This window comes from Sciurus vulgaris (assembly GCF_902686455.1).
Source record: "Sciurus vulgaris genome assembly, chromosome: 4".
Classification (NCBI taxonomy): Eukaryota; Metazoa; Chordata; class Mammalia; order Rodentia; family Sciuridae; genus Sciurus; species Sciurus vulgaris.
The window spans coordinates 140,098,300-140,115,391 of record NC_136464.1 but is presented as its reverse complement, the minus strand read 5'-3'; the positions used below and the strand labels follow the sequence as shown (position 1 = coordinate 140,115,391).

At 32.8% G+C, this 17,092-nt stretch overlaps 1 protein-coding gene across 6 annotated transcripts in view; it reads right to left on the bottom strand.

The window, feature by feature from the left end:
- Positions 1-1,069: 1,069 nt before the first annotated feature.
- The window catches only part of AKAP11 (A-kinase anchoring protein 11), a 50,449-nt gene continuing 34,426 nt past the window's right edge, over positions 1,070-17,092 (bottom strand). For 4 of the 6 annotated variants that reach the window (XM_079136499.1, XM_079136498.1, XM_079136501.1 and 1 more), the window contains 5 exons: positions 15,236-15,391; positions 8,814-8,897; positions 8,002-8,048; positions 5,046-5,206; positions 1,070-2,005 (listed from right to left, as the gene is read on the bottom strand). In XM_079136499.1, the coding sequence (XP_078992625.1) occupies positions 1,865-2,005; positions 5,046-5,206; positions 8,002-8,048; positions 8,814-8,897; positions 15,236-15,391 (589 nt within the window). In that variant the 3' untranslated portion in view covers positions 1,070-1,864. The remainder of the gene's footprint in view (positions 2,006-5,045; positions 5,207-8,001; positions 8,049-8,813; positions 8,898-15,235; positions 15,392-17,092) is intronic. The other 2 variants (XM_079136502.1, XR_013763221.1) reach the window with 2 other exon arrangements.

Sequence of the window (17,092 nt, the reverse complement as noted above, 5' to 3'; positions counted from 1 at the left end):
CCCCCTGCACTGAATTGATGGAGGTATGGAGTTCCACTATTATTATCACACAAGCTAATACCTGATGACTGGCTTGTCATCAGGTAGTGGTTAAATAGGGGAACTCTGAACCCAGCACAGCTCCAGCAAAAAAACAAAAGAAATAAGAATATGAGGAAACCTTACTTCAAAGTGTTATACTATTAACAGAAATAAGCATTTTCGAACAAAGTTTTACAAAACTACCCTATATTATCATGTTATTTTAAAAGAAATTCAGAACTCAGTTTCGCTGTTAATCAAACCCATACATACATCCAAACTACTAAATAAAATTTGATAGTTACTTGCAAACTAATCCAAACTTGATAATCAACTAATCTATCTTACAATTAACAAGAGCAAACATTCCTAGCCCTAACATTTGAAACCCAATCCAGTGCTGCCTCAGAAACAATTCTGGTTATACATTTCCTGCCATTTCTTCACCTTTGAAAATACTTGAAAAAAACTTAAGGAAAATTATGTTTATGTTTTATGTCAGTATTTTAAACTGAGAAAAACCAAAGCTTACAATGCAACCTCAAAATATTTAAATAGCTTTTGGCATTTTTCTTAAAAAGCAAATTTGAATCTTTCACTATAAAACACATTTCTCTACCACAATTATCAATTTGAATTAATGTAAGTGCCCTGATTCCCTACTCCCTGGCAAAAGCTACGTCTTCTACAGCTTCCAGAACTGTCAGTGCTCAGGACAAAGGAAAATATAATGGAGCAAAATTAATCCCCACAAAAAGTGACTCACCCTCAATTACAAAATCCACTAGAAGAACCCAAAACTTGCACACACATACACAAAACCAAGACATGATCTCAGTCCTCTTATTCTTGTCAACTTGCAGTTTCTGAGACACAGTAGTAGGAAATGAAGAGCCCAGAAAGATCATGTCAAAGAACTCCAACAATGAAAACTATTATTAGCCTCCTCTGAATGTATTTCCAAATTTAATATTAATTTTTAAAATTTGAATGTGTTTTGCAACCTTAACCCTCATTTATAGAATAAAAGACAAAAATTGTTACTGCACAATCTTTATAGCCACTTTATTTTAAAGCACCTTTTTAATGTTAAATAGTGGGTTTCTAACTACAAAAACAATAAAATAAAAGAGGAAACAAACCACTGGCAAGATTCAAGTTCTCCTTTAAACACACACACAGACACTCACTTTCATGCCAAAACAATTGGAAACAATGGCAGATAATGGCATTTGATGGAAGGCTGGGAAAACTAATTTTTTATGTTTACAAAAACCTAAAACACTTAAGTTTTTACTAAGAAATTAAAGTTTGGGGAAATCAAGAAACTTCTAACAGCAACTATGTTAATAAAACTGAGTTTTAAAAAGCAGGACCAAAAATCTACAAATCTACTGAAATTCTTTTTAAAAGGGTCAATTTGTCAGATATTATTCAGATATCATTTGTTTGCAAAGAGCAAAATTCTCTTTTTCACTAAAACATCTCTTCAGCCATCTTAGTAGTTTCAAGCAGCACTATATGATGCAAAAAGAATGCTGTTAGACAATGCCCACAAAAACCTCACAATCCGACCTTCCTTCACATACATTCATGTTCTTAGAGTCCTAAGACACTACACAAGCATACAGAATAATAGGTGAAGATAATATTTTGACAGCAATTACAAAAGTATGAACTATATACACTGTGTGAGGACAGAAAGCATTTAAAAGCTATATTTACTTTCTTCCCAATTTACTTAAAATGTTAATATTCATTACTCAAATTTTATCCTACGTAGGTTTATCTGTTTCTTCCCCTCCCAAAACAAATAATAAAATATACTGTTTTGGGGTTTGTTCTATGCATTTTCCAAGAGCCAATCAAACAGCGTCTTGCATCTCTCCTCACTGGAAGGCTTTTCCACCACTTCGTAGTATTTAAACACAGCCTGCAGGAGGTCTCCCACTTTCCATCCTTTTTCTTGTAATCGTTTTGAAAGCTAAGAAAAAGATATGTCAAAAGTTAAGAAAAAATAATTTTATAACAAAGTTTTTATTTTATCATTAGAAAACACTTAAGAATTCTAATTCTGCTGCTTACAACTAAATATTGTTTCCCAGTTATTTTAAGATCTTCTCCTCTAAAGCACTACTTCTTTACCCAAATTAAACATTATCCCTTCCTGCCCTTTATAAATACATCTCTGCCACAGAATGACACTTTGGGACTGCTAGAGACAGAACTCCACAAACCTCAGCCCAGGGACAGTCTGTGTGTGAGTGCAGAGGCTCACTTTCTACAGAAAATTCTTCATCTAACTAAATACATCTGCCACACCCTCAATTAGAAACATAAAATAATAAAAAGGTCAAACTTAATAAAAGGATGTGGGTTTTCCTTCCAGAACATATAGTATGTTTTTTTTTTCTGGAAGACACATCCCAGCCTCAATGAAAACATGGCTTTCTAATTAAGAAATGTAAATGTCTCAATAAAAAAGTAAATAAATACAATTTTAAATAAATTCTACTGTAGCTAATCAGAACAAGACTTTACTCACGTTTTTGTCTATTTACCTCTGTAAAAGTTCTTAAGTTTTGAAATATCTATAAATTTTGAAAAGTTACTTTAATTTTTTATAATATAAATATATTCATCCTTTTTTTTTTTTTAGTTGATGGAACTTGATTTTTTTAAATTTATCTATCTATATGCAGTGCTGAGAATTAAACCCAGTGCTTCACATATGGTAGGCAAGCACTCTGCTACTGAGCCACAACCCCAGCTCCATATTTATCCTTTTTAAAACACAGCTTTATGGAGACAGAATTCACATACAATGGTGTTTAGTATAATCACACCAAGCTGAATGTAACTATCACCACAATCAATATTAGAACACTTTTTCTCATCACACCAAACAGAAAGTCCTACCTCTCAGAAATCACTCCCCATTTCTCCCCAACCCCACCCACCTAGGCGACCACTAATCTATTTTTGGTCTCTACAGATTTGATCTATTTTGGGTATTTTATATGAACAGAATGATAAATACATGTGTGGTCTTTGTGACCACCTTTCACTTAGCATGATTATTTCAAGTTTCTACCACAGTATAGCATGTTTTACTATTTCATTACTTTTTGTTGACAAATAAAGCTCCACTGCATGAATATACCACGCTTTATCAAGTCAACAATTGACAGACATTTAGGACATTGCATTTTTCAACTTATGTTGCCATGGACATTTGTGCACAAGTTTTTGTGTGGATGTATGTCTTCATTTTTCTTACATATACACCTAGTGGTAGAAATGCTGGATAACATAATAATAACTGTATTCAACTTTCTGAGGAACTGTCAAAATGTTTTCCAAAGCAGCTACAACATTTTAGATTCTCACAGCAATATATGAAGGATCTAATTTCTTTGCATACTTATCATTATCTTTCTGATTATATTCCTCCTAGAGGGTGGGAAGCTCACAGAGGTTTTGATCTACATTTCCCCAACGGCTAATGAGGCTGACCATCTTTTCACATACTTGGCCATTACAATTCAGAGTCTCTGCCCATTTTTTAGTTGTATCATCTGTCTTTTTATTAAGTTATAAGAGTTCATTATATATTCAGGTAAAGACATAAAATTTGCAAATTTTTGTCCATTCTGTGGGTTGTCTTTTCACTTTGTTGATAAGTGTCCTTTGAAGTACAAAAGGTTTTTTTTTTAAATATTTTTATTTGTTGTTAATGAACCTTTATTTATTTATCTGTATGCAGTGCCGAGAATTGAACCCAGGGCCTCACACATGCTAGCCAAGTGCTCTACCCACTGAGCCACAACCCCAGCCCCAACAAAAGTTTTTAATATTGATCTATTTTATCTTTTTCACTTATGTAAATATACTTTTATACTTTTTGTTTCTATATGATTACCTCTCATTTTCTATTTATGCTTATAGTAATGTTGTTCATTCTACTTAACAGTGAAAGTATCAGAATTACTGGTATATCGTGCATAAAGACACAAAATATTTCTATTATCCTCATTATCATCAAAGACATTCTGTACTTGCCTCTAAACTGCTTCACAGATTCTTAAAAATGTTTGCCTACCTGATCAGTTCTAACAATTCTCCTACCCATATTTTCCCTTCACAATTCATCTCCTTAGCACCCCTTTCTGTCCTATTTTCTTTTTCTGCTCCAAACATGAACCTATACTAAAAAAAGTCAATATAAGTAAAAATAAATGACAAAATACACACACACACACACACACACACACACAAATATGTATATAATGTCTTCTCACATACTTCTTTCTCAACAATATTTCCTAAATTCTGAATCAGAAAATAAGAGTAACTAGAGTATTCCATTTTTGTCATTATTGAAATCCATCTAACTTGGTTATTTGCTAGACTATTTTACACCCTATAAAACTAAACCAAAGTTTTCATAAAGACAATTATGGGGAGGGGAAAGTCCTGAAGACTGTAAAATGAAAATCTTGACTAATAAGGTGCTTAGCACATATTAAGCGCTCAATAAAAGTATCTTGCTTAAACTTTTATTGGCTTTGCAAATGTATATGCATGCAACTGGATTATCAGAGTGATACCCTTATTAATTATTAAGAATAATTATGAATCAAATAAACACAGAGAATAACTCAATCTTTTCATAGGAATCCATAAAATGTCTATTAATGGCATCTAAGTTAGAGCACATATTGCATGCCCAGCATGAAACTAAGCATTTTGCTTTTTGCAGTATTATATTAAAACTTTGCAAACCCTGTAAGGTAGATTTCATACTTAAATTTCCATAGTACAACTAAGGAAACTGAAAACTAGACTGGTTAATTTCCCCAAGGTTAAATTGCTAGAAAGTAGCAGAACTGACAACTGAATCCAAAATGTTGACTTCACAGCCTAAGCATGTAACCACTTTGCCAACAGGCATTTACTAGACCAACAAGATGACAAGAACATTATATACTGTTAAATGTATCCTTCATAAGGTAAGTACTTACTAATACAAACTCTTTCTTTGAAGAATCATGAAAATAAAGCTCTGCAACTTCAGCCTCAGAAGCAACAAGCCACTGAAGAATAATCCTTAACTGGGGGTCCACTGTGCAAGGTTCCATGTCGATGTTTGTAATTAGCAGAAACTTTCCATCTTGCTCCAAACCTAATAAATTCAAACAATATGAAGTGAAACTCATCAATTCAACTCTCAATACTCTGGTTCCCAAGCATATACAGATATTTAGGATTTCTTAAGATTTCAATGAATGCTTTTCTTAACTGTCATACTATCAACTAAAATATTTCTTTGAAAGGGAAAAATAATGCTAAAACAATGGAATAACTTAGATCTTTTAAAGACAGCACAAAGGTACTGAATTCAAATAATATAAATGCCATAATTTATGTCAAATTGTGACCCACAGGTAAAAGGAGAGAAAATTAAGCTATCACTGCAATCAAAATAAACATGAAATAGAAACACAAACCTCAAAGAACAGCAGCAAACACTTGGTATAACATCCTAAGTATTGTTCTAAAGTTTTTATATATGTGAACTCCTTTAATCCTCACAAACACCCTATGAAGTATTATCATCTTTATTTTACAGGTAAAAGTTCTCAGGTCAAGAGAGACCCAGAATCTTACAATGGAAAATGACTAAGCCAGAATATGAATACAGGCAATCTGGTTCCACACTCATAATCACTTCATTCTATAGGCAAAAGGTTTGTGTGAAGGATGGAGGTGGGGCAGTTTGTCAGATGTAACCACTTAAATCCCAAAAGTCAGACCTGAAATTTTCTGGTACAGACTAATATGCTGCTCTCAAGTTTATTTTCTTGTTTATTGAGAATTATGTTTTCAACACAAAGAAGAATGTTTCCCTGGTGACTACAAAAATAATGACTTGTGGACCAATATCCTGTGTTTTATCACTTCTGCTTAAAGATGACTAACAGGGACTGCTGAGACCTGGACCCCTGACCCCACAGTGTGCTCCTGGGGCACACTGGTAGATTTGGTGCCAATATGTACCAATAATGGAAATGCTATTAATGGATGTCCCTAGTTTTCAATTACAGTCTGCAAACCATTCTAGATCACTACTACTAAATCATTTTTAGGATTGATGCTGGCCTCTAATTTTTAATTTTAAAAATTTGGTTAATATTATTCTCTAGAAATAAATTTATTATCTCTTCCCTCCCTTCTCTCCAATAATTCTCATTCAAAAATAGTTGTAGTATAAGACATGGTCTCTGAATCATTTTATAAATCCTGCAAAGGTCATGGGGTTGGAAGCTAGGTCACCAAATTCTCTGTACTACTAGTGTTTCCCAGTTCAGGGTTGCCTGACCTGACAGGAAACCTCAATAGCTCTTTCTTTAGGGAGGTCACTAAAAAAAAAAAGGGGGGGGGGGGGGCGGAGGTTTGTTGCCTTAGGATTTTCAAAATTTTTAGTCTTTCTCTAAATTCAGATAAATCTCTCCTCTAACAAATTTGAAAAAAGCTGGCTGTAACTTTCTATATAATGAGAAATGCCTATGATAATCTTAAAAGCTGAGTAATGATGAACTTGCTTATAATTAACCTTATTTCTACCTACTCACAAAAGAAATCTAGAACAGTCTGGATAGTGTCAAAAGAAAATTTTAAAAATGAAATTTACATTTATATTAACATATCTCTTTCCCCTTAATAGTTCTTCAGTAAAGTTAGTTATGCAATACTGTTCATAGAGAAATACTTACCACATGCATTTATACCATGTATATATAGCCTTTGGAATAACTCTGCTTACAGGTGTTACTTGGGAAAAAGTACACAACTTTTAAAAAAATATGTAAACAAAAATAAAGCAAGCATAACCTAGCCTGTTGCTAATTCTAAAAATACTGCTCTATGTTGACTTTATATTTGAAAGAGAAAAACCTTCTAGACTTCCTATATAAAGAATGTCTACTACACAAAAGAGAATAAAATTAATAATAATCTTTAAAATGAGGATTTTAGCTTAAAAAATGGGACATAACTTCCCTAAAGAAGTGCCTTTAAGAATAAAACTGACTGGAAATTCAACAGTCATTAAGTATATTTCAAGTCATTAAGAATATATTCTTTTCAGCATTTCCTCAGTTTGCCTACTTCTATAAAAAGAACAACAAAAATTCACTGGTTCAAAAGAGACAGTATATATGTATTTTATTTATATGTGCTAATCTACAGAAGATGTTATTAGCATTTTCATCATTAAGAAAAAATGATTTGGGGGCAAAATTCAACAATTATCTGAATACAATGAAAACTCCATTTCATTGTGAAAAATTTCTAGATCCACAAGGTATTCTAATATATGTCTTAAGGATTAAAAGCCAATGACATCTAGTATTGAGATATTCGAACTATGTTCATCAAGGAAGGCTTTTCCTCCCACATATGTATGCATGAGTACAGAACTGGAATTAAGGAGTGAAAGAGTTACAGGTGACTTAGAAATATCTTTTAACTTTTACTTATTCATGCTAGTCTGGCATGAAAACATTAGTTCTAAAAATTACTAGTTCAGAAGGGAAAATACTATGAGAGTAATATGCCATAATTGTAACAAATTATATCATAACATGAGTAAGGATTTTAGATTTTTATATTTTGAAAAAGACAACAATGTAGAGAGATTATCATATATTTCTTTCTCAAATAACTGAATAATTCTTTTAAAATATTTCAGTCTTTACAAAGAGTAATTTACTAGTGGCAACCAAACAATACAAACTGCTCAGAAAGGACCTAAATCTGGACAAAGAAAACTAGTTCAAGAATACTCTGATTGTGATGTTTCCACAAATAACCCAGGGCCTATCTGATAAAGATGCACAAATACAAACTGTAAAAGACTCCTCCAGGAAATCTTATACAAAAACAAGTAAACTCTTTGAAAAACAAACTGTCAGTTACCTTCTGCAATGTCCTCATGCTCTTCATCTTTCTCATCTTCTCCATCACTTTTTGAAGAAAATAGCAGCATTTAAAAAAAGGGGGGGCTTAATTAATAATAATTAATAAACTACTTCTTGGAAATGTAAGGAATGAATGTTACAATAGGACATATGGCAATTTAGAAAGGGGAGAAATGACAATAAAAAGGAAGCTTTGCTTCTCACATCATTTCATGTTAAAATCTGAACTGCAAATGATGTCTAAAGTTATCAGTAACCAAGAAGTCCTAACTTACCATGATGTTTAAAGTCAAGTAATTTCTTAATAAAATTGGATTTAAAATAATTTAAAGCTAAACTATTCTAATTTGATTTTAGATAATATGGCATTTGAATATTATAGAATTCGTGAATAAAAAAATAGCACTTCTATTGATGCCACTTACATATATGTTTAACACAATAAAAACATTTTTCCCATGCTTTCATTATACATGAAATAAAACTATATATGAAAAAAAAAAAAAAACCCAACAGAAATCCTGTAGGAAGCAAGCTCTTTTTAATGAAATAATAATTGATAGAATGAAAAATAGCAAGCAGAGAAACACATGCATACAGTCACACATTTTGCAATTAGATGTCAGTCATATCTTAGCATAGTTGAATTGCTTCATTAGATGTAAATTTATCAAGCAGAATCATGTCAAAATACAGGAGAAAAGCAGGTTGATAAATACTGGTACTGTAACCCACATTCTCTTAAGAATATGACATCATGCATTAGTGGTGAAAGACTCATCAGTTTTTAAGTTTCTAGACTGGACCAACCTGTCTGATGTTGGAAAGGATAAATTGTCCTCATACAAATCTCCTTCTAAACCAAGACTGCTCCAGCTACTGCTGTTACCATTACTGCCGGAGGAAGAAAAGAACAGAGCTGAACTAGTAGTGAACAGTAAAGAACACCTTGGTTTTCCTTGGAACAGCTTCTGTCCTTGATAACTGTGCATGTCCTGAAGCTGCCACGATAGAGTGGCATCCATCCACTGAGCAGACGAGAGGTCATCACTGCTACTCTAAAGGGTACCTGACAGGGTCAAAGACTCAAAAGTTTTTTCTTTGTCCTCCATACATCATGAAAATTCTTCTAAGCTTACATTTATTTTGCAAATAAAGACAACAGAATGATTTTCAAGACAAGAGATGAATGGGTGATGAAATTAATTTTCATAGCCAATCTTAGGATATAATTTGTAAAAAAAGGTAATACATTTCCGTTTGCATAAAGTTTAAAAAGAAAACAAAAAAGATTAAGATTCTTTCTTCAATTTTTAAGACAAAGTTAAACTATTGGCTTGGGTGTAAAACTACTGGGTTGGGTGAGAATATGGAGGAGTTAGGATGGATGAACCAAAACAGTGTCAAACAGACATTGTTTTCTGGTTTTAAAATATTCTTATTATGTCAATTACTTTTATTTCACACATTATGTATAATTCGGTAGGTGGCAAATAACATACATTTTCTTCAGAATAAAGCTAGAATAACCAAGGCTTAATCACACTTGTCTGATCCGCCAATCACTGATACCACACACAGATAACTTCTTACACTACCTAACAAAAGAAGAAGAAAGCAACTATATTCTACAATGGCAGCAAAGCAATTTTTTAAAAAGCAATGATGTTCAGAAACAAAATTAAATTCAATTTTTCAGATTAAAGCCTTCAACATGCAATTTTTACAAATTCTAATCATTCCTAATTATTAAAATAATTAGTAAGCACATTAGTTTGCAGTGATAAGCAGCTATATCTCCCAATATTAGGCTAGGCAATTACAAAAATTAATATTTATATAAAATGAAACTGTTTCTAAAAAAATGAACATTAAATCATTTCATGTGTATCAGTAAATGTTGACAAGTTTAGCAAAAAAGATGATTACTTAAAGTTCTAAACAGTTTCCAATCTCAAATAATTTACATATCTGTATTCACACTAACACTGTCAAATTGTCACAAACCATGATACATCAGAGAAAGAAAGTTAAAACTGAAATCTTTTAACATATGTTCAAATATAGCTCTATTATAAAAGTATCAAAACAACCAAGAGTTTTATCTATACAGTCTGTTGTCAGACAAACTAAAAATGAGAAAATATAGAAATACAGAATGGAGAAACAGCTATGTGCCAAAGAGAAAGAGAAGATTAATGATCTCAAACACTGTACTTATAGCAATATTATCAAATGCAAAAAAATTTACTAAATTAAAATTCTTACCCACATCCTAATAATAATAATGCTTTCCCCATTTAATTAATAATAATACCACTATAAGCATTAGATGAACATGAAAACAAGTAACAACTAAATAATGTAAAGACTTAAAATTCAAAATCCCTTTCAGCTCATCTCCTCCACACTTTTGCTCCTCAAAATGGTTTAGCCTTAAGGTCAGTTATTTATAAAAAGCCACTTCTAAGTGAGATGACAATATAATTTTTCATCTAACTAGAGTACTTAAAAATGTAAGACACCATTAAAAATTATGCCAGAACAGCAGAAATAAACCAGGACTAGCCTGAGTAAGCTGGAAGACATGATGACCCTCCATCCAAACATTAAAAAAAAAAAAAATTGCCAGGAACATTGGCAAGCTTGGGAGGAACATGAATTCAAAGTCAGCCTGAGCAAAAGTGAGGGGCTAAGCAACTCAGCGAGACCCTGTCTGTAAATAAAATACAAAACAGGCTGGGAATGTGGCTCAGTGATCAAGTGCCCCTGAATTCAATCCCTAGTATCCACACCCCCACCCCCCGCAAAAAAACCTTCACACAATAGCCTATTTCATTCTTGAAACGTTTTATCACTTCCATCACTTTCTTTTCTGCCTTTTTTTTTTTTTTGTCGTATTCCCTTTGTCTAGAACAGGCATACTTATGCCCTCAAACCAATGGTAGTCAAGGACTAGAATTATTAATTGTGGATTTCAGTCATTGGAAAACTACTATTAATTCTGTCACATCTCATACAAAATATTTCAAGAATTCTGCAAGTTCAGTCACATAACTTCTAATAGTCAAAGCCACTTGAAATATTTGAGATTCACAAACCAGTTCTCTTAGACTAAGTAATATAATCCTCCTAAACACTTACTGAAAACCTGAATTTACTGTTTTTAATAACTGTTGGCAGGGGGCTGGGGTTATGGCTCAATGGTAGAGCACTTACCTAGCACATGTGAGGCACTGGGTTGGAACCTCAGCACCCCAAATAAATAAATATCTGTTGCCATCTATTGAATTTCCTACCTAGAGTGAAAGTGCAAGGTGTTTACCTCCCACCTTGATCTCTGTAACAATAGTAAATGTCATCCAAAGATACAAAATGTAAAGCAATCTATCTTTAGATTGCAATTAAATCATCTAAGAGGTTTCTCAAGCAAGTGGTTTTCAGGACTCTCAATTGACCTAATGAATCAATCTCTGAAGGTGAGGCCCTGGAAATTATTTCCAAGAAGCACACCACCAACCCAGGATGAGCCCCACCATCTTTTTCTTTCTGCCAGAATCTTAATACCACATTAAATCATTAGTACATATTAAGACTGTGGTCAACTGAAACACAGGACTTTTTTGACAAAATACTATGAAGCCAGATTTGCTTCCTTGCTCTCTTGAGTTCAAATAATTAGTTTTGGAACCTAAATGTATTTACTCTTGTTAAGTGCAAATATTTTAACCTCAGCCTTAGTCAGTCTTGATTTCATTTATGGGATTTATCTTTTCATCCTTGTTTATGAGTCATTCACAAATGAATATTCTATAGGATTGACAAAATAATGCTAAAGAGGATAAAATGAAGGACAGAACTGGTAGACTGCTCCCCCTTATTAAATTACCTAGTTAAAACTCCTTACACGGAGTTGTTCTACTGGGTATAACTCTTCTTACGGCCACTGGCCTCCATCAATAGTTCTCTTTATTTTTTTTTTTTATTTAGTTTTTTTAGATTTTTTTAAATTGGTTCTTTGTAGTTACACATGACAACAGAATTCATTTTGACATAATTATAAAAGTATGGAATATAATTTGTTCTAATTCAGTCCCCAGTACTTCCCCTTCCTTCTTCCTACCCCCTGTTCCTTTCCCTCTAGTCTATGTATCTTTCTGTTATTGACTTATAATTTTTTAAATCAGTGTCTTATGTGTGTATGTACATGCCAATGAGATTCACTGTGGATTATTCATATAATCCACAACATGACCTAACATGTTAGGTCAGATTCATTCAATTATCTTTCCTTACTCCATCTCTCCTCCCTCCTCCTTTCCCTTTATTCCCCTTTGTCTAGTCCACTGATCTTTCTTTTTCTTTTTTAATCCCTTCCCATCCCATTATTGTAGAGTATCTTCTACATATCAGGAGAAAAATATTCTACCTTTGACTTTGGAGGAACAGTTTATTTCATTTGGTAGGATAGTTTCCAATTCCATTGATTTACCAGCAAATGCCATAAAGTCATTCTTTATGGCCAAGTAATACTCCATTGTATATACATGAACATTTTATTTATCCAAAGGGCACCTAAGCTGGCTCCATAGCTTAGCTACTGTGAACTGTGCTGCTAAAATTATTTGTTTGCCAATGACATGATCCTACATCTGAAGACCCAAAAAACTTCACCAGAAGAGTTCTAGAGCTCATAAATTAATTTAGCAAAGTAGCAGGATTCAAAATCAACATCCAAAAAAATCAATCATGTTCCTACATCAATGATGAATCTGCTAAAAAAGTTAGGAAAACCATCCAATTCACAATAACCTCAAAAAAAAAAAAAAAAAAAAAAAAAAAAAAAAAACCTTGCGAATTATCTAACGAAACAGGTAAAGGACCTCTACAATGAAAACTACAGAACACTAAAGAAACTGAAAAAGACCTTGAAAGATGGAAAGATGTTCTTGGATAGGCAGGATTAATATTGTCAAAATTGCCATACTATCAAAAGCACTATACAGATTCAATGTAATTTCCATCAAAATTCCAATAACATTCTTCACAGAAATAGAAAAAGCAGTCATGAAATTCATTGGGAAAAATAAGAGACCCAGAATAACCAAAGCAATCCCTACCAAGAATAGTGAAGCAGGAGGCATCACAACGTGGGATCTGAAATTATACTACAGAGCTATAGTAACAAAAAGAGCACAGTACTGGCACCAAAACAGGCATGGAAACCAATGGAATAGAATAGAAGACACAGAGACAACCCCACATAAATATAGTTATCTCATACTAGACAAAGGTGCCAAAAATGTATGTTGGAGAAACAGCAGTCTTTTTAACAAATGGTACTGGGGAAACTGGAAATACATGTGTAGTAGAATGAAATTTAATCCCTATCTCTCACCGTGCACAAAACTCAACTCTATGGGGATCAAAGACCTAGGAAATAACAGAAACTCTGCACTTGCTACAAGAAAATGTAGGTCCAACACTCTAACATGTCAGCTCAGGGAGTGACTTCCTTAATAAGACTGTTAAAGTGCAAGAAATAACATCTGTAAGTGGAATGGCATCAAATTAAAGAGCTTCTTCACAGCAAAGGAACAATCAAAAGTGTGAAGACAGAGTCTACAAAATGGGAGAAAATCTTTGCCACTTGCTCCTCAGATAGGGCATTAATGTTCAGAATATAAAAAACTCAAAAAACTTAACACCAAAAAAACAAATAACCCAATCAATAAATGAGCAAAAGAACTAAATGGACATTTCTCAAAAGAAATACACATGGTCAACAAATGTAGGAAAAAATGTTCAAAATCTCCAGCAATTAGAGAAATGCAAATTAAAACTAAACTGAGATTTATCTCCCTCCAGGCAGGATGGCAATTATTAAGAATACAAGTAACAATAAATGTTGGCAAGGATGTGGGGGAAAGGGTATACTCATACATTGCTAGTGGGACTGCAAATTGGCACAAACTCTGGAAAGGAACATGGAGATTTCTCAAAAATCTAGGAATGAAATCATCATTTGATCCAGCTATCCCACTCCTCAGTATATATCCGAAGGGTTTAAAACAGCAAACTACAGTGACACAGTCACATCAATGTTTATATAGCACAATTCATAATAGTTCTCCTATTTTAATGCCAGAATTTCCTAAGCAACCATGTCAACCCTCAGAAGAATCCTAGAAGCTTGTGTTTCTCAAAGACAAGAGAAAAAATTAAATGTTAATATTCTATTCCTGATAAAGTTATGGAAAAGAACCAAACTATGATTTGTGATACTGCTCCATCTGCTTCTACCAGCTTTAAAGACTATCTTTTTGGACCTGGATTTTAAGAAATACAATGTTTTACATGGTATTTTAAAAAACTATGACAAAAGAAATACTTTATAAAAATAATAGTAGTAGCTAATGCAAATAGCTAACAAATTACTCTGAGATGAAGTGTTCTAACAGGTGAAAGGCCATTTCCTTTTCTTATGCTACCTCATCCCTTCTCCAGTCATCTTCCTTTCACCTTCCTAATAAGTCAACTCCAAGAAAGCCTTTCAGGGTTCTTCTGACATAGTATAAGTAGGTTGAGAACTCATCCCACTCCCTAGATTCAACTATGGACAATATTTATTACTGATAATTATCAGCTAATATGGATAGAGATTTTATGAGAATTTATATGTCAGGAATACTTTTAGATAGAGATAAGAATGTAAGAAATAATTGTATCATAATTAATGAAATATTTCAAAGACTGTTAAGAACAATGTTCACTAAGAAAAGTTATATATATATATGACTTTGTTCCTAACTGCACGATAAGTGGCTTACCCTTCCCTGCAAAAATATACTATTTTAACTAATAAAAACAATTAGTCATATTGATGCCTTTTAAAGATAATTGTCTTTTTTCCTAACCTCTTAATGAAAGGAAAAAAAAAAAAAAAACTACCTTCTTTAAAGTGAATAAGAAATATATTACTGAAAAGTTTAAAAGATAAGAAAATCAAATATCTGTATTTTCAAATTAACTACTGGCACACCCAAAGAACATTAGCTCAAGTAACTACTGTATTTAATAAGTATCACAAAGCTTTAGACACATGTTGTGAATAAAAAGGATTTTCAGAGTAATAACATTTCCAAATTTAGGGTTTTTAAATAATACTCAGTGTAAATTTATAGCTCGCTTCAAGGACCTAAACTACACAATATACACAAAATTTTAGTTACCTTTCACTCAGATGATGAAAACTGCTGCTTTCATCTTGGTGTTCATCCTCAAAACTTAAATTGGACCAGCTACCAGTGCTGTCATCACCGATACTGAGATTCATCTGCTGGCTACCAAATGACTCAATTGATTGAAAGTCTTCTATTTCTTTTGAACTAAGAAAAGAAAATAATATCACACCAAAAGCATCATAGATCTCAACTATTAGATTATTAAACTAATGACAGATGACAAAAACAAAAGATGATATTTAGAGTTAGATGAGTCTGTTAATAATGAGACTTTGTAGGATAGCATATTAACTTCAAACATAACTGGGATACCCAATAATGTAGTATGGATCCATTCTTTGTGCATCATTTATACAAATTCTGATTAAAGCAGTTCATATTTTCAACTGGGATACTATGAGGGAGTATAAGTTCCTAAGTTGATCATCTACTTTGTAAAACAGTATTAAGTTGGAATAAAGGAGCCTCTTTTTGACTTTAAGAACAAAATAAGTAACTCAAGGAATTCTAGTAGTGTCAATCAAGCCTACATACAAACTAGTCATGGATTTTGAGCATGGATCATTAACTCTTTTCATTCTCGTTTTTTTCCCCCCAATAAACATTTATATTTTTATCATATCATCACAAAAAAAAGTTCATTCATTGCTTAACTATTATAATTGCCCCTTCTATGTATGATTCTCAACATGGTAGTTTAAAGTGATGTTTTTAAACATAAAAAGGAAAAATGTCAGTCTTCTCATTGCAAAGTATCCAATGCCTTCTTACCAGACTGAGAGCTAAAATCCTTTACAACATATTAGCTAGTCCTTTCTCATAATGTCCACTTCATCACCTTCCATATCCCTGCTCACTCTTCTTCAGTAACATAAGCCTGTTGTTTCTGAGTCATGCAGTCCCACTCCTTTCACAGGAACACAGTTCCGTGTGATTTCCACATGACTCAGGCTCTCTTCACCTTTGGCACGTCACTCAAATGTTACTTTGCCAGTTATTCTTGCCCTGTTATCTATTTATTCAAAACTACAAGCCACCCCCAACTGTTGCTGCCCACTGCCACCACCAAAACTCTAATTCCTTCCTTGCTTTATTTTTCCTCTGAAGCACTTGATACTATGGGACATACAACATATTTTACTTATTTAGGATCTACCTTATTCCACTATAATAAACTCTAAGAGAAACAAATTTTGTGTGTTTTACTCCCTTCTATATCCCCAGTGCATATAATAGGCCCTGAAGTACTCTCCTTCTATAGGGAAAATTCTTTTGTATTTAAGATATACCCACTTGATTTATATTGGGCATTCCAAATCAAGTACACTATAGTTCTGAATAATAATAGAGCAATATTTCGTTCTTTTTGATATTTTTCTGGATACATGCCACGTTCTTATGGAAATGACTCCCAGGATGAGGTCCAAAGAAGAGTTTTTAATGACTACTAGGGGATTTTTGGCCCAGAAGTAATAGCTCAGAATATAATCTACATGTTTTGTTCTTCCAAAAATGTACCATCATTTAGTTTCCCATTAGATATTTACATGTTACCCATATGAACATTAAAGCTTTGTGATATATTATCATTTATAAATATACAGTTAAAAGGGACACTAGTGAAATAAACTAAATAATGTCTTGAAGACTAATCCATCTGAATAAATCCCTCTTCATGCTTGAAAGGCAAAAAAATTTAACTTCAGAAATAGATGTGAAATAGCAAACTATACACACCAGAGTCAATTTTTAATAATCAGCACTTATAGAACTCTAGCACAGTTATTAAGAGAAACAGAAAAAGAACCATAAAGTAAATTGTCTGTAAATACCATCATGAAAAGT